Source organism: Lygodium microphyllum, chromosome 13 (genome assembly GCF_053477565.2).
Source record: "Lygodium microphyllum isolate KBCC chromosome 13, Lygodium_microphyllum_v1.1.10, whole genome shotgun sequence".
Classification (NCBI taxonomy): Eukaryota; Viridiplantae; Streptophyta; class Polypodiopsida; order Schizaeales; family Lygodiaceae; genus Lygodium; species Lygodium microphyllum.
The window spans coordinates 64,534,674-64,552,297 of record NC_141147.1 but is presented as its reverse complement, the minus strand read 5'-3'; the positions used below and the strand labels follow the sequence as shown (position 1 = coordinate 64,552,297).

Sequence of the window (17,624 nt, the reverse complement as noted above, 5' to 3'; positions counted from 1 at the left end):
TGACACATGGCACACATGTAACAATTTTCCTGTTTAAACCTTTCGGTCTAAAATTCTCCATCCTTGGTTCAAAATTTGACCTCGGCATAGACCAGAGGATTAATCCTCTTACAAAAATGAAGATAATGATGCGAACAGATTCTGAGGTCCAAAATTAGTAACTCCCTAAATTTTAGGAGTTGCTTCCATTGCATCCCCACTAGTCTTCTGACCATCTTTGTTGACTATGGCTACATCCAAATCTGTAATGTAGCTCAACTGAAAGTGAATTTTCACTGATGACCCCACATGGACTAATCTCTTGCAGATTTGTCTATCTTCACTTTGAACTAGTCTCTTCCAGGCTAGTTCTTCAACACACTTTTCCATATACACTTTCACAAGTCTCTTCCAAGCTTGTCAATCTACAGTGCCATCAGTCTCTTCCAGACTTATACTGGACCTTAACTGTCCAGTCTTGACTCACTAGACATTCCTGTCCGTTTCACATACTGGCCATGCAACTCAGGCGTTTAGATTTCAGGAGGGATCCTTCCAAAAAGAAAAACCAAATAAAACATGTAATAAAGAAATCAACAAAAAGGTAATAGTTGTCACAGTCTTGTGACAGTTGCTCGCTAGCTCATTTCCGTCTTTTTAATTCTTTCTCTTGGCTTCTAATGAGGGGCAAAAGTGGTCCTTGTGGGACAAAGATTGGGTTGCTAGCTCCTATTATTGTGTCCTTGCTAGAATTAACATTTGAATGACTGTTTGTGATGGTGAGTCTATGTTTTTGTGGATTTCCAAAAGTGGCAATTCATGTGCATGATATGTGTGTGCAAGAGATGAATACAGGGAGCTTAACATCTTTGGAGCATTTTTTTTGTAGATATGTATTCACGACCTTGCTTGCGATACTTGGGAAGGCGCATAGGCCAATTGAGGCTTTGAAGGTCTTTAATGTGATGCGTGTAATACCCTCTGCCCTGTTTTCTTTTCTCTGGAGTCCATTCATTTCATTTATGGGTTCTAGAATCTATCCTTAAGTAAAATTTAAGGCTATGACTCTCCCAACAATCTATGCTTCTGTTTCCAGGAAAGCTTTTACTCTTATCCAGATATGGCAGCCTATCATTCTGTGGCAGTTACACTTGGCCAGTGTGGTCATTTGAGAGATTTATTAGAGCTAATTGAATCCTTGGAAATTGGACCTGTCAAGCCATTCAAATGTATTCCAAGAATAGATTGGAAACTCTATTTAAATCCAGACATTGTCATTTACAATGCTGTAAGTTATCTTGCATTGAGGTTTACCGAAGTGTTTTGAGAATATTTATGTATTTTGTGTGTGTACGTGTGTGTGCAGTTCCTCACAGTAATTTAAAATAGTGTATGTTATACGTCTCTCTAGTATTTTACTAGCATCTATTGGCAATTTGTGCATTCAGATATAATGTCTGTACAAGTTGAAGAAAAGGATTCTTGGTTTATTTTACTCTTTTCATTTGATTGCTGAATGAAAAAAGGTAATTCAATACTTTCAATGGATGGAGATCAAGAAATCATTGCAACTTGTTGAGGTGGAAAGGCATTCATTTTGGAGTAGAGTTTTTACAATCCCTTTAGCTCTTCAAGAACCTCATTTAGCTCGTCTTTGGCCAACTCAAGGCATCCCCTTGGTATCGGATTTTGTATCAGCTGACAAAAAATTCTTTACGCATAAGCAGATAGTGCGGAATTTAGGTTGTTTAGCACAAAAATCAGGCTCTGGTGCCTCATGGATAGTGTCAATTGATATTTTGCATCTTAGGCTATCCAAGTCATCACAAATCTCACATGGATCAGCTGTTGGCAGTCATAGTCATGTTCCATCACTTCAGTCTTGGATTAGCAGCTTGAAAAAAAAGAAGATTTGGTATCTATGGCAGATGCATGGTGAAATCAGAAGTTTTAGAAGATTTGTCTCCCTTGCATGTAGAAGAGGCTTATAGATGGACCAGTTGTATAGTTGGAGTCATATTTCCGAATGCACAATGTGAGCACTCGGGCGGAGATGCACTTAGCCATTCTCCAACATTTTATCCTGATGGGTTACAACTTGCAACAGTGCAAGAGGCAGGTGTGCTTCAAACAAAAGCCAAGTAAGGATGTGAATAGATTCTTCAGCAGGTGTACAAAGCTTGTACTTGTGTACCTTTCTCCTCTTTCTGCATATGACATTGTGTGGAAGACTGAAAAATTTAGATGCAGTTTATCTCTTGTGATGTGGAGGCACCAAATGCAGTGTATGCTGGATCAAATGATGGATTCGTCTGCCCTTACAAGAAGTGGGAGAGTGAAAGAAGGGTGGCATTGCAACAAATAGGCAAAAGGCCTCCAAGGATGGTGTGGATGGAGACTTCTTCCAAGAAGGAACTGCTGGTGGGGAGGCATAGATGCTATGGGAGGAGAACATCTAAACAAGTGTTTTGGGTGCAAATAAAAGAGATCACATGATTGTGAGCATCCTTATAGATGTAAGGAATAAGGTTTCATTGGAGGAGTCAATTCAAGTAAGGTTTCATTTGGAGGAGTCAATTCAAGTAACTGACAGTGCATTGGTATCAGATTTTGGTAATGACTGCGATGGTGACACATGAGGGTTCTGAATCCTTGGGTCTGATGGATGGAATCAAAATCAGCCTTCATAATGTCCAGATCCCACCATTGATCATCTTCGAAGGCATCTTTGTGACATAGGGGTTCGTCATTGCATGTTGTAGCCACCAATGCACATGCCAAATGATGTCCTTGTTCTTGCCAAGCCTCAGCTTGCATGTAGGCAGCCAATGGAGGGGGTTGCTTGCCGAAAACTAGGCTGAATTTGTTGTTGTAAATCAGATTGAGTAGAGGGTTGAGAACAACCTGCAATGGGTGTAATTTGAGCCTTAGGAGGCTTATCAACTATAAAACCATTGTTGAACAAGCGTCATAACTTGTGAAACACATTAGAGGTATCAATATTGTGCGGTTTTTGACAGTCCAGCAATGAAGAAGTGAAATTTTCAGTAAAGATAAAATCTCTATTGACAGCAACTTTTCTTCAAGGCTCTTGTAGGGCATATGATCAAAACATAAGTGGCACATATGTTTGCATCTAAGCAAAACTTATCAAGCAACTTTTTACTCTTGAGCATGCACTTGGCCGTCTAATAAGAGACGGATTCTTGCATTGCACTACTGTTTCTAATACTCCTATGCTCTTGTAGGATGCTTGGACAAAGATCCTTGAAAATGAGCTTAACCAATAAGCCTTTGCAAGGCCATTTGGGTCTATGATGCCCAAGGCTTCTTTGTATGTGCGCTGACTAATTAACATCCCAAGCTACCTTTGCCTTGTCAGCAGGCTTTCGTCTCTACTTAACCAGTTAAAATTCCCAATGAGGGGCTTCACCATGGTGCTAAGGTGGCAATCCAACTAGTTGAGGTAATAGGTATTAAAGATCATGATCTTGGTCTTCCCTAGGTTCACTTTCAACTTGCTTTGTGTATAGAAATGAGTAGGGCGTCAAGATGATGCTCTAGTTGTGAAGATATGCAAGGGTTTGCATTGAGAAAACATAGAATGTGCAAACACAACATAAACACAATAACTTAGATAAAAATGCAAAAAGTGCAAAAATAGGGGAGAGTAGAATTTGATAAAACTTAATGGATGTTGGATGTTAACGAGTGAATGTACACAATGAAGGGCAGAGCAGTCCAACCACTAATGACTCATTGGAGTGGGCTGAGGGAGATATTGAAGTTTGCCATCTACCAAAGTTAGATCTTGAGTGCAGTAACCATGGATCAAAGTAGAGGCTTGAAGAATAGTGCTAAAATGCAAAAATAACCTAGCGTAGATAAAAGTGCAGATCAAATTGATGTAGAAGTGGTTAGAAACTATAAACATAGCATGGTTTGATGTCGGTGACAGGCTGCACAAGTAACCAGCAGGTTGGTTGATTCCAGGAGAAAGTAAACACAGTTGTAAGCGCAGCAAAGAACGTGAGAATGACAATATTTTGAACTCAACCAACTAGATCAATTTGTTAGAATCTTTGACAAAAATCAAGTACAAGGAAATAGACTTTTTCATTACTTTACGAATTTGTATGTCAGATAAGATGGGAATAGAGTTTCCTTTCACTCCCACATCAAAAGATACGTTTTTACTATTGAAAGGAAATCTAAACTTATTTTGTTTCCAATTGATTGTTGGATTTTGTTTCCTTTCACTCCCATATCAAAAGATACATTTTTACTCTTGAAAGGAAATCTAAACTTATTTTGTTTCCAATCGATTGTTGGATCTATTCTTCTATGCCAAGGTATTCCTAATACAACATCACAATGACCAAGATCTCTCATGACAAAACTCTTATGATCTACATAATCTCCTATCTCGATTTTTAGTCTCCTAAGAATGAGAGCAACTTCAAGTTTCATTCCTTGAAAAGTAGCACCTAATATTTATGGTGTCCCAAACTCTCCTTTGGTAGATGTAAAGCTTCAACAATTCGAGGATGGATATAATGATATGTAGCCCCTGTATCAAAATGAATGAGAACAGTTTGATTAGCAATTTCATCCCAAGCCATAAAAAGTTTCTTTTCCTCTGATGGAGTTTCATCTTGTTGCAAGGATTCCTTAGGTACAACATTTGCTTGAGGTGTCTTTTGGGGTTGGTTTTTCTTATTTGTCTTATTAGGACATTGGTCAGCCATGTGTTTTTTTTCTCCACAAGAGAAACATCGTCTTTCTCTTGTATAATCTGCTATTTGCTGATATGTTAGCTTCTTTTTGGATGGCAAAGGTAGTGTACTTCCATCCTTATGCTTTGGTTTTTGTTTATTTGACTTCTTTTGGTCAAACATCTTGGTCTTCTTCCTTTGTGGTTCTTCTTTTGAGGCTTTACCAAGCATCCATGGCATATGCAGTTATTCAACTTCTAGGGCCGCATCTTGGGCTGCTTTCAAAGTATTGGGCTTTGTCATCTTGATAGCTTGCCATACTGTTGGATATAATCCATGGATAAACATTCTCAACTCCATATTGGAAGGACTTCATTAAGAGATGTAAATTTAAGAGAAACAGTTGCAAACTTGTTGATATATGTTTCAACATTGTCTTCTTGGCTTTTTCTTTAGCTCATCCTGTTCTTGTTGTATATCGGCTTCAAAGGATAAAGGCAAAAACTTCTTGTTGGACATCTCCTTAAACTCTTTTCAAGACTTGGGTTCCTTTCCCTCTTGATAACTTGGAATCACCAATTTAAAGTGGCATCCTTCAGATGCATTTTTCCTATCGTAATCTTTGATTTTTCTGTATAATTTTCAGTACCAAAAGTGGCATTAAATTATCCAGTAAAATGCACAGCTTTTTGAGAAACTTGATGGTCTTCTCTCTAGGCTTGAAGTCTCTTTTAGTATCGTTTTTCTTTGCTACCATGGAAATAGCCGGTTCTTTGACTTTCTCCTTGCCCTTCTACATGAAGGGATTCTTGAGACAAGGGAAGGCATCTTGTGTATGATGAGACTTGAAGTCATTGCTTGGGTGGATCCTCGAATAAAAGGTGACGTGTTGCCTTTCATAGAGTTAGTTGCATTGATAACATTGATACTATTCATGTTGAGGTAGGCCTTTGTAACCGTAATACCATTTGTCTCAAGAGCCTTTTGAATAAGGAAATCTCCAAAGACCTTCAATTTAGCCTATGCTTTAGTTATTCTCTCCATCAAAGCTTGAATTTTTGGATCAGCTTCCAACTCCTTGTATCTTTGTATCTTCTTATAAATAGAGAAGCATACAAATACAGAGTGTTGGGAGCCTTTCGATTATTCACCAAAATTCTTCCCTTGGTCTCTTGACATGGTGAGAAAGTTATGCCCAAAGGTCTTGCCACCTAGAAAAGTTCTTGCAAATAATAAGTCCTTGCTTTGATACATATATAAGCATAGGAAAGAGCGAGAGAATGACAATATTTTAAATGTAATCAACTCGATTAATTATTACCATGAAAATTGAGAGAGAGAGAGAGAGAGAGAGAGAGAGAGAGAGAGAGAGAGAGAGAGAGTTGACACCACGTTAAGAGGGGATTTCACCTTCCCTTCCCTCCTCTCCTCTCCCCTCCCCTTCCCTCCTTCCCAAAACCACACACACCTAGTAATTTATTGAAACAAACCACGGGTACCGAGTGCTTGAACCGTATACAAAAGGGTTGATTTGTTGTAATTATGAAAATTAGTATTTCAAGACATTAATCTCTGCAAACTCTTGTCAGCAAGTTGATTTTCTTCTTTAGTGCTTGAATATTAGATCAAGCTAAGTAGAAAGTGCTTGTTGAATGAGAGATAGATAAGAGAGTCCAAAGCATGTGATTGAAAGTCGAGCGTGAGAGCTTATTCCAAATGAAGAGGGAGACATGACTGGAGTGCTCAAAAGTGAAAAGTAGTGGCTACGAATAACAAGTGTTTGCTGAAAATGCAAGTATAGGGACACTTGTCTCTTCCAAATGACATGTGCTATTCTAGATGCCACATGTCACTTTTCTAAATAAAAAAGCTTCTAAACCTTCTATTCTAAAAATATTTCAAATGGTTTAAAATTTGGAAAAACTCACGACGAAAAAATTATTCCCTGCAAAATTTTTAAGCCTTTGATATGAACAAAATTTCCAATTGAGCAACTTTCAAAAATAGTAACCTTGTAAATTTTAGGAGTCCTTAAATTTAGATTTATTTGTTTGATTAAGAGCATTTGATTTTACTTTTTGAAATTACTCATTATATGGGCTTCTAGTCAATGTGACTATTTGAGTGTAAAAGTCTTAGTCATTTGAGCTTTCTAGTTAATCTGACCGCTTGACTAAACTTTTAATTTCTCTTAGGCATCCTGCAAATGACGACCTAAGTATGATTATAGGGCATTTTGACCATTGGCTACCCTTTAATAGAAAGATGAATATTTAATCATATTTGGACCATTCAAATAATACAAATCGCCTTTGAGAGTACATGAGCATCAAATTAATTTGAATCATTGAGCCAATGTCTTGGTAACAATTGATATGCAAAATGCTAGTTACATCATTACATAGTAGTAGAGGATCTTTGAGGGTTGACGTTAGTAGGTTGGGTTGTTGTAGACAGTAAACACAGTAGTCAATGATGGCTACAACAACTGAAGTGTGTTGAAAAGCGGATCTAGCATGTGCAAAGTGGCTAGATAGATCCGTATTTACAGACACATGAGCCAACTGAGCGTCCAGGTGATGCTTGAGTTGTCTTTGGTGGCAGTTTGGGGATATTTAATGGGCTGAAAAAGGGGGGTTAAAGTTAGTTGATCCTTTGTTTCTTAATACCCCCTCTTAGTCCAAAAACTTAAAGAGAGGGAGAGTAAAGCATAGCTCCACCAAGAGGCCTCTTCCCAAAGGAGGTAGATAATTGGATCAAGAGGTCTCACCCCAAAGGAGCTAGGTAATTAGACCAAGGATGCACATTTTCCCAATGGCCTATCGAGACTATGATGACGACCAGGAAGTACTAGTGTTTTACCCCGAGAGGTTCTATCCCAAAGAAGCCATGACATCAATCAATGTGTGCTTGTTGATTACTCAATAATCCACTGAGACTATAGAGGAGATGGTTATTTTTTTGAGTCTTCTTTCTTTTGATTAAAAAAAGACTTCTAATTTTCTTTAGTAATGGTGAGCTCAGATGCTTGTTAATAGGAAAACTATCCAACCATCCACAAGTGTGTTGAAGTTGAAGTAATGCAGAAAAGGTATGTACGTGATTGAACTATGCTCAAGATCTAAAGTGAGTAAGGTGCTTATGGGTGCTCTATAAAGTGAGATATTGTGTGAGTGTGCAGTGAAAGGAGGAAAGTAAACACGGAGAGAAGGAGACAAAGAGAATGTATAAGAGAGAAGAAACAATGTGTTTGCAATGGCTGAAGGTACAAGGTTGCAACAATCAGCCCCAATATGTAGCTCTATGCGTTTGTGTGTGCACCAAACGGTAACAAGGGGATGAGAGAATGAGGATGTTAGGTTAGGATTTAGCAATTAGAAGGTAAAAGTGCCCATGGGATAAGGGAGCGTTCACACGAGAACTTAGGAGGAACTCGATAAGTGTAACAAAACCCCCTCGAGTGAATGATGTGAACATATACAAGGAATAGGTAGATCAATCCCCAAATGGTATCAGCCGAGACCCTTGTGAAAGGCTTCAAACTTCTTTCTAGAAAAAACTTTTGTAAACACATTTGCCAAGTTGTCTTGTGTAGGGACATAAGCCAAGTCAATCTCCCCTTCATGGAGCCTTTCTCTAATATATTGATAGTGCAACTCAGTGTGCTCAGGGCGAGCATGAAAAATTGGATTCCTCACAATTGCCATGGCACTCTTGAGTGCCAGCATAGATAGGAGTGGGTGATTGCTGTCCCACACTAGGGCCGACCAAAAGGTGTGAGCCGTACATATTCCAATGTATCTGTAAATGCTGCCCTGTATTCAGCTTCACAGCTAGATGTGCCCACTGTAGATTGCTTCTTGGTCAGTGAAAAAATGCATGAATCACCAAGCATGAAACAATTACCACTAGTGGACACTCTTGCGTCAAAATAACCAGCCCAATCATAGTTTGTAAATGCATGCAAGCAAAGAAAAGAGCAAAATCTCACAAATTATCAGAAAATTCATGGTATCAATGAAGAATTTGCAGCAGAAAGGGTTCCGATGTGTGTAAATATCGGTGTAAAACATGTAATTGGCCTTGATGTCAATGAATTTGAAAAAATATCGCAAAAGCCCCAAATTTAATTGGTGAAATTTGGTGAAATTTGAGCTCAAATGTGAAAAGCCCTGAATTTTAGTGCAAGATTGAGCAATTTCTAAGCATGGAATGTAGAATCACCAAAATTTTGGTGAGATTTGGGGTTTTTAGGTAAAAGCCCTAAAATTTTTGAAGAAATTTGGGAAAAATTGATGCCTGTTGCAAAATCCCCAAGAATTTGTGCCTAAATGGGGGTTGCGCGTGAACAAGTGTTAGTGGAGATGAAGCAATTGAAAATTAAGGTGTGAAGTGAAATTCACTAAAATATGTCAAGCAATAACCAAATTGAATCGCTAGGAGTTGATAACCAGGAGAGAATAGACTGACAACCCTAAAATGGGCAAGCTAGCATTCCCTCTCAGATCATGGGAGTGTTTGAAGACCCAACAATCTCATGTGATAAAGCATAAAAGCCTTGGGTAAAGGCTTTCTGAAGAGATTCGTTGTGTTGTTTTCGATGGAACAGTAGGCCACCCATTTGTCAAAATCCATGATCCGCAAAAAAGAGTGTCCTTGCATCACTCTCCAACAGTGCTAGAGACCACTCTTGTGTCATGCAAGCATGAAACATAGAATTCTTAGCCAAAGCTAGGGCACTTTGCTTGTCCATGCGTAGTTAAGCGAGTCTTGTTTGGGAAAAGCCAATCTCTGCCAATATACAACAGAGCCACACAACCTCCATAGTAGTCGAACAAAGTGTGTGGTACTCCACCTTTATAGAAGATAGCTTTCAAACCAAGGGAGAAAGAAAAACCTGTAGTAGGCTGCCGCAAATCCACATTACTTGCTCAATTAGAATTACTCCATCTAGAAAGAATGACCCTCCCTTCATACATGATCTCACATGATCGAGTCCTTTGTAGATAGTGTATAATGTGCAAAGCGGCTCTCTAGTGAGCTTGAGTAGGAGTCTTCATGAAAGAAGACAACAATGCCACCATAAAAGAGATGTACGACTGAGTGCGAATCAATCAGATCAAAGAGCCAACAAGGCGCATGTAATGGATAACATTTGGAAGGGGATCACTTGTTGCCAATAACTTGGACTCAGGGTCCATGGGGCAAGATATAGGCCGACACTCTACCATATAAAGTGTAAAAGTAACTTGAAGATATACATGTACTTGAAAATAAAGATACCCTGTGCCATTTGATAAATCTCCAAACCAAGGAAGAAGTGAAGGATCCCAAGATCTGCCATGTCAAACTCCTGTTGCAATATCTCCCAAGTAAAGTGACTATATGGGGGTAAAGTTATCGAGTGGAGAAATGCAATGCTATAAACAAATAGACAGTGGAAGAATTAGGATAGATCCATTAATTGAGATTGTGACATGAGCATATGAAAATTATTTTGTGTGGGGGAGTTTCAATATTTATTTATCCAACCCTTTAACAATGTATTGGTTAGTGTATGATTTATGTGCAGATTTGGTTATCATTTAAAATTTAAATGTTGGTGCATACTTATATTGACAATTCTTGGAGTTGCCATATCTCCGCACCTAACAAGTTGTTTCATACATTATCTATCTATAGCTATTTGTTTGAAATAACGGAAAGTCACAACTATAAATTAATTGAAACAATTTAGAGACTCGAAAGTTTCATTAATTACAGAAGGAACACAAAACAAAACTTTTAAAACAATTTAAAAAAAACATGAAAGAAACATAAACAATTCCATTTATATGAGAGTCCACCCACATGGAATGGGATGTTAGCACTAGAGCGAAAAAGACTTATTCACGGACAAAGTCCGCATGTGCACCTCCAAAGAAACCCTCTTCATAAGGGTCATCCGGTTGTACATCTGGTCGAGCTCCAGCCATACCTCACGAGCTATTGTTAAGTGCTCGATGTGAGCTATCACTGCTGTGGTGCAAGACAGAAGCAGAAAAGATCAAATCCTGGCATTCAATTTGTCCCAATGAGATTGGGCCTTGGTCAACTCCACACGAGCATTGGAAGAGAGTTTGGACTCATCCCTAACCGCTCCTCCATCACCAGTTCCGCCAAATCATAAGACTCTAAAATGGCCAACATCATCACCCGCCAGATGCGGTAATTGTCACCATCAAGATTTTGATCCATTGGAAGAGCCGGTGGGATAGGAATCTTCCTGTCCATGATCGCTTGGAACTTCAAATCAGTCTCTGCAGACATGTTAACCTGCAATACTTGCATAAACGCAAAAGCAGCCCCCTCTGACTGTGAAAATGCAGTCTTCTAGGATTGATTCCTCCGCTACCCAAACCTTCTTCACCCGGCCGGAGGCGATGAAACAGTCTTCTAGGATTGATTCCTCCGCTACCCAAATCTTCTTCACCCGCTGGAGGCGATGAAAATGTAAAATCTGCAATGGAAGGCCTCAAATGCAGCCTTCCTCCCCTTCGAATAGCAATAACCTGCAACAAAGCCTTTACTAGTCATAAATTGGAGATATCTAAAATTAAGTATACTTATATGGAGAAATTGTGCCTTGGAATGGTTTTCATGACAAATAAATTTAGACACTATATTCTCTATGAGAAAGTGGTATTTTTTATGAAGGCGGAGGGACTTAGACTATTGATAAACAAGTTGCAACCACCTGACCATTTAGCAAAGTGGTTAATCACTTTGCAAGAGTTCGATTATGACATTAGAAGTAAGCCACCAAAGCTACAGGGCATTGTGGAATGTCTTGTGGATTTCAGGGAGCCAAAGGAAATTTTGGATGAAGGGAGTGACATTGAAGGTCTATTCAAAATTGATATAGCTTCCATCCCTTCCTGGTATGCAGCTATAATGTATTATCTATCTATAGGAGTGGTTGGGGCCACTCTATCAAAGTCTGAGAAGAGAAAGATTAAGTAGCAAGCACTATGCTTCTCGATTATAGCAGGTGTCTTGTATCGGAAAGGTGTGGACGAGATTCATCCTTGATGTGTAGTACCTGATGAGATACCATTTATTCATTCTTGAGGAATGCCATGATTCAACATGTGGGGCTAGATGGCTTACTGCCCAGAAAGCTCTCCTTGCTGGATATTGGTGGCCATCAAGTTTTCAGGATGCTTTTAATGATGTTAAGCGATGTGGTGTTTGCTAAAGACATGATGCCAAGGAGAATCATAAGCGACTACTAAACCCTATTTTAAATACGTTATCCTTTGAAAAATGGGATATTGATTTTGTTGGACTAATATATCCTTCATCAACTAACGCAGAAGCATTATATCATTGTAGCAATAGACTACTTTACAAAGTGGTTTGAATCCGATCAGATTCCTTTCCCGCACGCCCACACTTGCTTCAGCCTTGATCCGATGCCCAGCCCTCCCACTCGCCCTCGAATCTTGGAAACGCAGCCTTGTGTCGCGCGTTCAACCCTCGGTCAGTCCATCTTCACCGCTTTGATACCATGTCAGAGTGCAGCGATGTGGAAGCGTAGGACAATGACCGAGAGAGACTGAACACAGAGAGAGAAGAGAGAGAGAAAAGGAGACTGTAAACGCAGAAAATCTGCGGTGTAGTATGCTGTATAAGAGTGTAGAAATACACAAGGGGGCAAAGGAAATATCTGCATATTTCTCCGACTTGATGAGCTCGATCTCCGTCAGCCCGAGCACAATTTGTCTCAGCCAACAGATCTCAAGATCAAAATCTGAATAATGAATGCTGAAGTGTGCCACAAAAGCGGCTATAAATAGCCGAAAAATAGGAAATAATTGCAGCAGTTCGGCTGCATTAAATGCAGCCAACTGCAGTAAAAATTGTCAAACTGCAGCAACCTGTCCGACTGTCGGTGCTGATGTGGCACTTGCTAACATGGCATTGATGTCCGTATTGTCTGGGAAATGATTGGCTAACACATGCCCATAGATCTACAAAGGTCGCGGCGAACCAACTCAAGTGGTGTGAAAGCCCTCTGAGTAGCAACTTGTGGATGAGGTTGCCGATGTTGCTTGCCTTTGAAGTAGCTGGGGCATAAAGTGTGAATGGGAGGGAAATTTGGAAGTCCCCCCACCATGTTCGAGAAGCCTGCCAAAGGCAAAACTTGTAGGTACCCAATGGAGGGAGGGAACCCCATCTCCCATGATTGTCGATGCCAAAGGAGGAGGAGCTTCATGCTGGTTTATATGTGGTACGGAGAACCATGTACTGAAGAAAGAAGAAGCATAAACACCTTATCTGGAAGATCTAGGGAGAAGCAACTACTATTGTAGCATCATGATATACTCCAAGATTTTCCTAGAGAAATGAAACCTCCATGCTAGTAGAATAAACAAGGCTCAAAGGAAGATGAGACCACAAGGGAATGACTAACAATCCATGTCTTCAACTAGTAAGGACGCATGCAAACATACAAAGTTAGTCCTTTATTATCAAAATACAAAACTCAGCATCTAAGTATTACAAAAAGACTAGAACATGTATATCGATGCTTCATATTTAGCTCCTTTGGTGCTAAGCGAAGAAAGAGTAATGCAAAGCTAATTGAAAAGTAAGATAAAAAATGAATGAGTAACTTAGTAAAGGAAAGTGTGTAGCAAAAGGCAAATAAAAATCCTAAAGCTAAGTAGCCTAAAGGGTAGTTTAACCTAAGGATGTGGTCACTATTGCGCACATCCATCAATAGGTCTTTGCCAAAGCAAGGAAGGAGGAGAAATGGATCTAAGTGGGGCTGCATTAGGAGTCCTAGAAGAGTGGCTAGAAGAGCTTGTGGTGTGAAGTCTAATGGGGCATGTATGGTAGACCAATCACCCAAACCTTTAAGGACGTTGTGAAAGGTGGGGGCTGTTCATATGCCACATGTCTAGTGGTGTGCCACTAAGGTGGTTGGTACCTAGGAGGAATATGAGTAGTAGGTGCAATGGTTGGAGGAGAATCCCCTCTCAGTTGTCCGAGGTGAGTACCACTCCTGGGTACAGTTATGATGTGCCATGGAGTGTGTTTAGATAGAAGGCCCTTGGCCTTATTATGATACTTATCTACATGACTTGAGTGTTGGTAGCGAGTGCTAAACCCATTCTTAGGGAGTTGCTACTAGTTGGAGGTAGGGGTATCACCCTTGATAGGGGTTGCTTTCCGTTTTTAGATTCTTGCTACCTCCAAATTTCCCCTTTAAGGATACTTGAGTTCCCTTTATAGTGGAGAATGTGGGGAGGCCTTTTGTGGACTTGGTCATGTAGCCTCGTGTAATGAAAGAGTTAGTATTTGTACTCATGAAGGGTTGGTAGTTGGCATAGTGAAATGACTTGTTGTATAAAGAACTTAGTAATTCTTTATATTTTGGCATTTTGATTTTCAGAGCATTACCTTCGGTAATGATAAACTTGTGCAGCTTGTGATTAAGATTGATACCTTTAGCTCGATCCCTCGTCACATAGCAGTCGATGAGATGACTCCAATGATTAGATGTTAGGGAAAGTGTCGTGATTGTGAGTGAAACTTTGGAAGTAGTCCTTGCATCAACTTAACATTTGTTGTAGCATTGCAAGCCTTCCATTGATAGATACGATCAAGGTATGTTGGCTAGCTTAGCCTTGAGACCATGTACTAGGTCACAAAGACTTGAGTCTCGAGCACTTATTGAACCAGGTTTGGATCAAGTATGAAACTTGACTTGTAAAAGGGAGTTTTATTAGTAAAAGCATTCTTGGCCATAGCAAGTGGAGTGAGCATATTGAGGGGTGAGTAGGTTGGTGAGGGCGGGTGATGGGAGTATACTCTTGGATTTGCCCCCAAATTGCCCCTACCTTGGATAGGAAATGCGTGCACACTGGATCGATGTGTATGTGGGCTGACTAGACATAGGCATGGTAACCATACGAGTAGCCTAGGGTGGATGGATAGGTGCATAATAAGCAAGGGATGTAAGTCCTTGTGTTGGAGTGGTCCATGGAATATGTGAAGGCATACCATAAGTAGAGAATGATAGCCCATGCATCTGAGTGGTTGTGGTTAGATGTCTAGGGGGAATGAGGGGGATACCCAACACAACCATTCTAGGATACAAGTGTGCTCACTTGCGGATATGTGTATGGGACATTGTGGATGGATGGCATTTGTGATGACGTAGTACCTTGGGCCAAAGTGGCATTCACATGAGAGTAGGGAACTTTTAGAAGTGGGTCTAACAGCAAAAGCGCAAAAGACTGTTGTAGAAGATTGGACAACACGAGAACAAAAGAACATTGCAAAGGGAGAACTTAGAGATATGCTTAGGAAATGGAATCCATATACTAAACACGAGACGATTGCGTACAACGAGTCACTGGTTGTGTGGGCATTGACACTGTCTCCCTCTCTCCAACAACACTTGCTTTAGAGGATTGCAGATGATGAATGATTAGATTGAGGAGAAGGGAGTTGTATAAATAGGCAATAGACAATGCAAATAATGCATCAGGTTGGCCAGCAATAAATGTTGGTCGGATGCCCATAAATGTCAAAATCATCATAGTAATGACAAATTAAAAATGTCAAAAATATTTGTAATACCCAACCTCCTAAACCACATCCCCAAACTCATTCATGATTTTGACAAAATTGCTAACATCCTCTCTCAAATCATATGGGTGATTTGATATGATACAATGATACAATGATAATGACACATCATAGTCCATACAAAAAAGACCACTAGAACAGGACCAATGATACCCAAGCTGTTGGTGATCAAGCCACTACCAAGGTGCCTTGGAGAGAACTTGATGTTGATATTGACCAATGATAATCCTAATAGCTCTGTGTGTCAACAATGCCTCATGGTAGTATATATGAAATCTTGTCATTAATGTCTTTGAGTATACATGAACATGGATTCCCCGCCTTTGGCCACAGACTGCCAAAGTGTCTCCTCATGTGAGCTCGGACCATGAGCCAATCATGCTCTTTGTAAAAAACTAGTCCATCATGAACTTGGATGCCAAATTTCAATTCTAGCTCCTAGATTTCAAATGGTCAAACTTCAATTGATGCGGAAGGAACGCCCCTCTTCGGATCCTTCACAGCTAGATACCTATATAGATGATGCTCACTTACCTCACTTTAGCACCCTCTCATGTTCCCTCTCTAGCAATGGAGAGTCGTGAGGGATGACCACATCACTTGTACTAGAAAGCAATAAAAGGACAATTGATGAACCCCTTCTCTCGGTTTGAAGAAGATGACCCCTTATGTGCCTTGGCCTTCATCTTAGCTGGAGGATCCGAGACGAAGTTAGAGGAGGTTGATACTCGGCGGAGGAGTTTGTATCTTGCTTCTTCTCCTCCTTCCATGAAGCCTCTGACTCCTTACAATCCTTGTGTAAATGTTCTTTCTTACCATAGTGATAGCACTAGGCCTTTGAATCTTCTTCTTGTCACCCCTTTGAAGCTGCAAATGCCTCATTGGAGCCACTATATTGAGATGGAAGCCTCCCTTGTAACTAGCTCAAGTAGCAATGAGGACATACGAGTAAAGCTCATTGGCATTGATGATGTTTGGGCTTGCAAAGCATTGGCTACTCCATCAAACTCCGGAGGGAGCTCATAGAGCACAATCTCCACAAGATGAGCTTGTGGAAGGGCAAATTGTATGTGACGAAGCTGATCTTGTACCTATGTAACACGAAGCAAGAATGTCTAGATAGTATCCATAGAGGTTAACTGCACGCATGGTTGAGGGAGCCTCATACAACATTTGGAGCTTCTCCCATAGCACTGAAGTTGTCCTTCAGGGGGTGACTATTGGTAGAATTGCTTTAAAGATACATGAGAGAAGAGTAGAGTACACATGGGCATAATTAGGATCCCATGTAAGCACAACTTCCTTGTGGTTGTCCTGGTCCCAATCATCTAGAAGAGAAGTGGGAGGCTGAGGATGCTCAATAGGTTTAGAAACCATGTACCACAATTGCTTTTGCACAAACCATGCTTTCAAAATAGCACTCCAGGTAAAGTAGTCAGGGCTGTGAAATTTGTCATTAGTAGAACAACAGGTAGGAGCCTTCTGAGAGGATAGGAAGAGAAGATAAAGAGACAGCCAAGCACAACATAGACTACATGAAGTATGAGTTGGCAAGTAGTGGCAAAGGAAGCTGATCCCAAAACGTTTGCAAAATCTGGGAGAATTAGACTGACAACAGTCAACAAACACTGACAGAGGCTGAAAACACTGTGGGTGACTGCAGGAGCACAAAATTCTGAAAATGCGAAGTCGGATGACAAAAATGCAGCAGCAATAGGATTGAATGCAGTTGTGCAGTGTTAAAATATTGCAGAAAATCGAAATGCAGACTACAGCACTAAAACACAGAAGATTGAAGACTGAAAACAGGCAGAAAATATCCAGAACTGGTTGCTGAGGCTGCAGCAGACAGATGAAGGTAGGCCAGCACCAAAAAACTGTGAGGGCAGACTGTCCACAGCATAAAACAGCACTTGGATCCCGAATGTGGAGGTTTGATACCATGTCAGAAGTGGGTGTTGTGATGGAAGCGTAGACGACTGCTGCAATAGACTGCAGAATGTAAGAGAGAAGAGAAAAGAGAAGAAAACAAAAGAACACTGCAAAGGGAGAACTTAGAGATATGCTCAGAAATGGAATCCATATGCCAAATACGAGATGGTTGCATACAACAGTGAGTCACTAGCTATGTGGGCAGTAGCATCGGCTCCCTCTCTTCAAAAGGACATACTTTGGAAGATTGTAGATGATGAATGATTTGAGTGAGGAGGGAGCTATATAAATAGGCAGTAAATAATGCAAATAATGCATTAGGTGGGCCAGCAATAAATGCAGGTTGGCCAGCCATAA

At 40.2% G+C, this 17,624-nt stretch overlaps 1 protein-coding gene across 3 annotated transcripts in view; it reads left to right on the top strand.

Annotated features, from left to right (window-relative positions):
* The window catches only part of LOC148026711 (pentatricopeptide repeat-containing protein At5g67570, chloroplastic-like), a 115,057-nt gene that overhangs the window by 50,921 nt on the left and 46,512 nt on the right, over positions 1-17,624 (top strand). For all 3 annotated transcript variants that reach the window (XR_015692880.1, XM_087691195.1, XM_087691196.1), the window contains exons 3-4: positions 869-950; positions 1,076-1,267. Coding sequence is in view for 2 of the 3 variants with exons in the window: in XM_087691195.1 (XP_087547321.1) it covers positions 869-950; positions 1,076-1,267 (274 nt within the window). In the remaining variant the exon portion in view is untranslated. The remainder of the gene's footprint in view (positions 1-868; positions 951-1,075; positions 1,268-17,624) is intronic.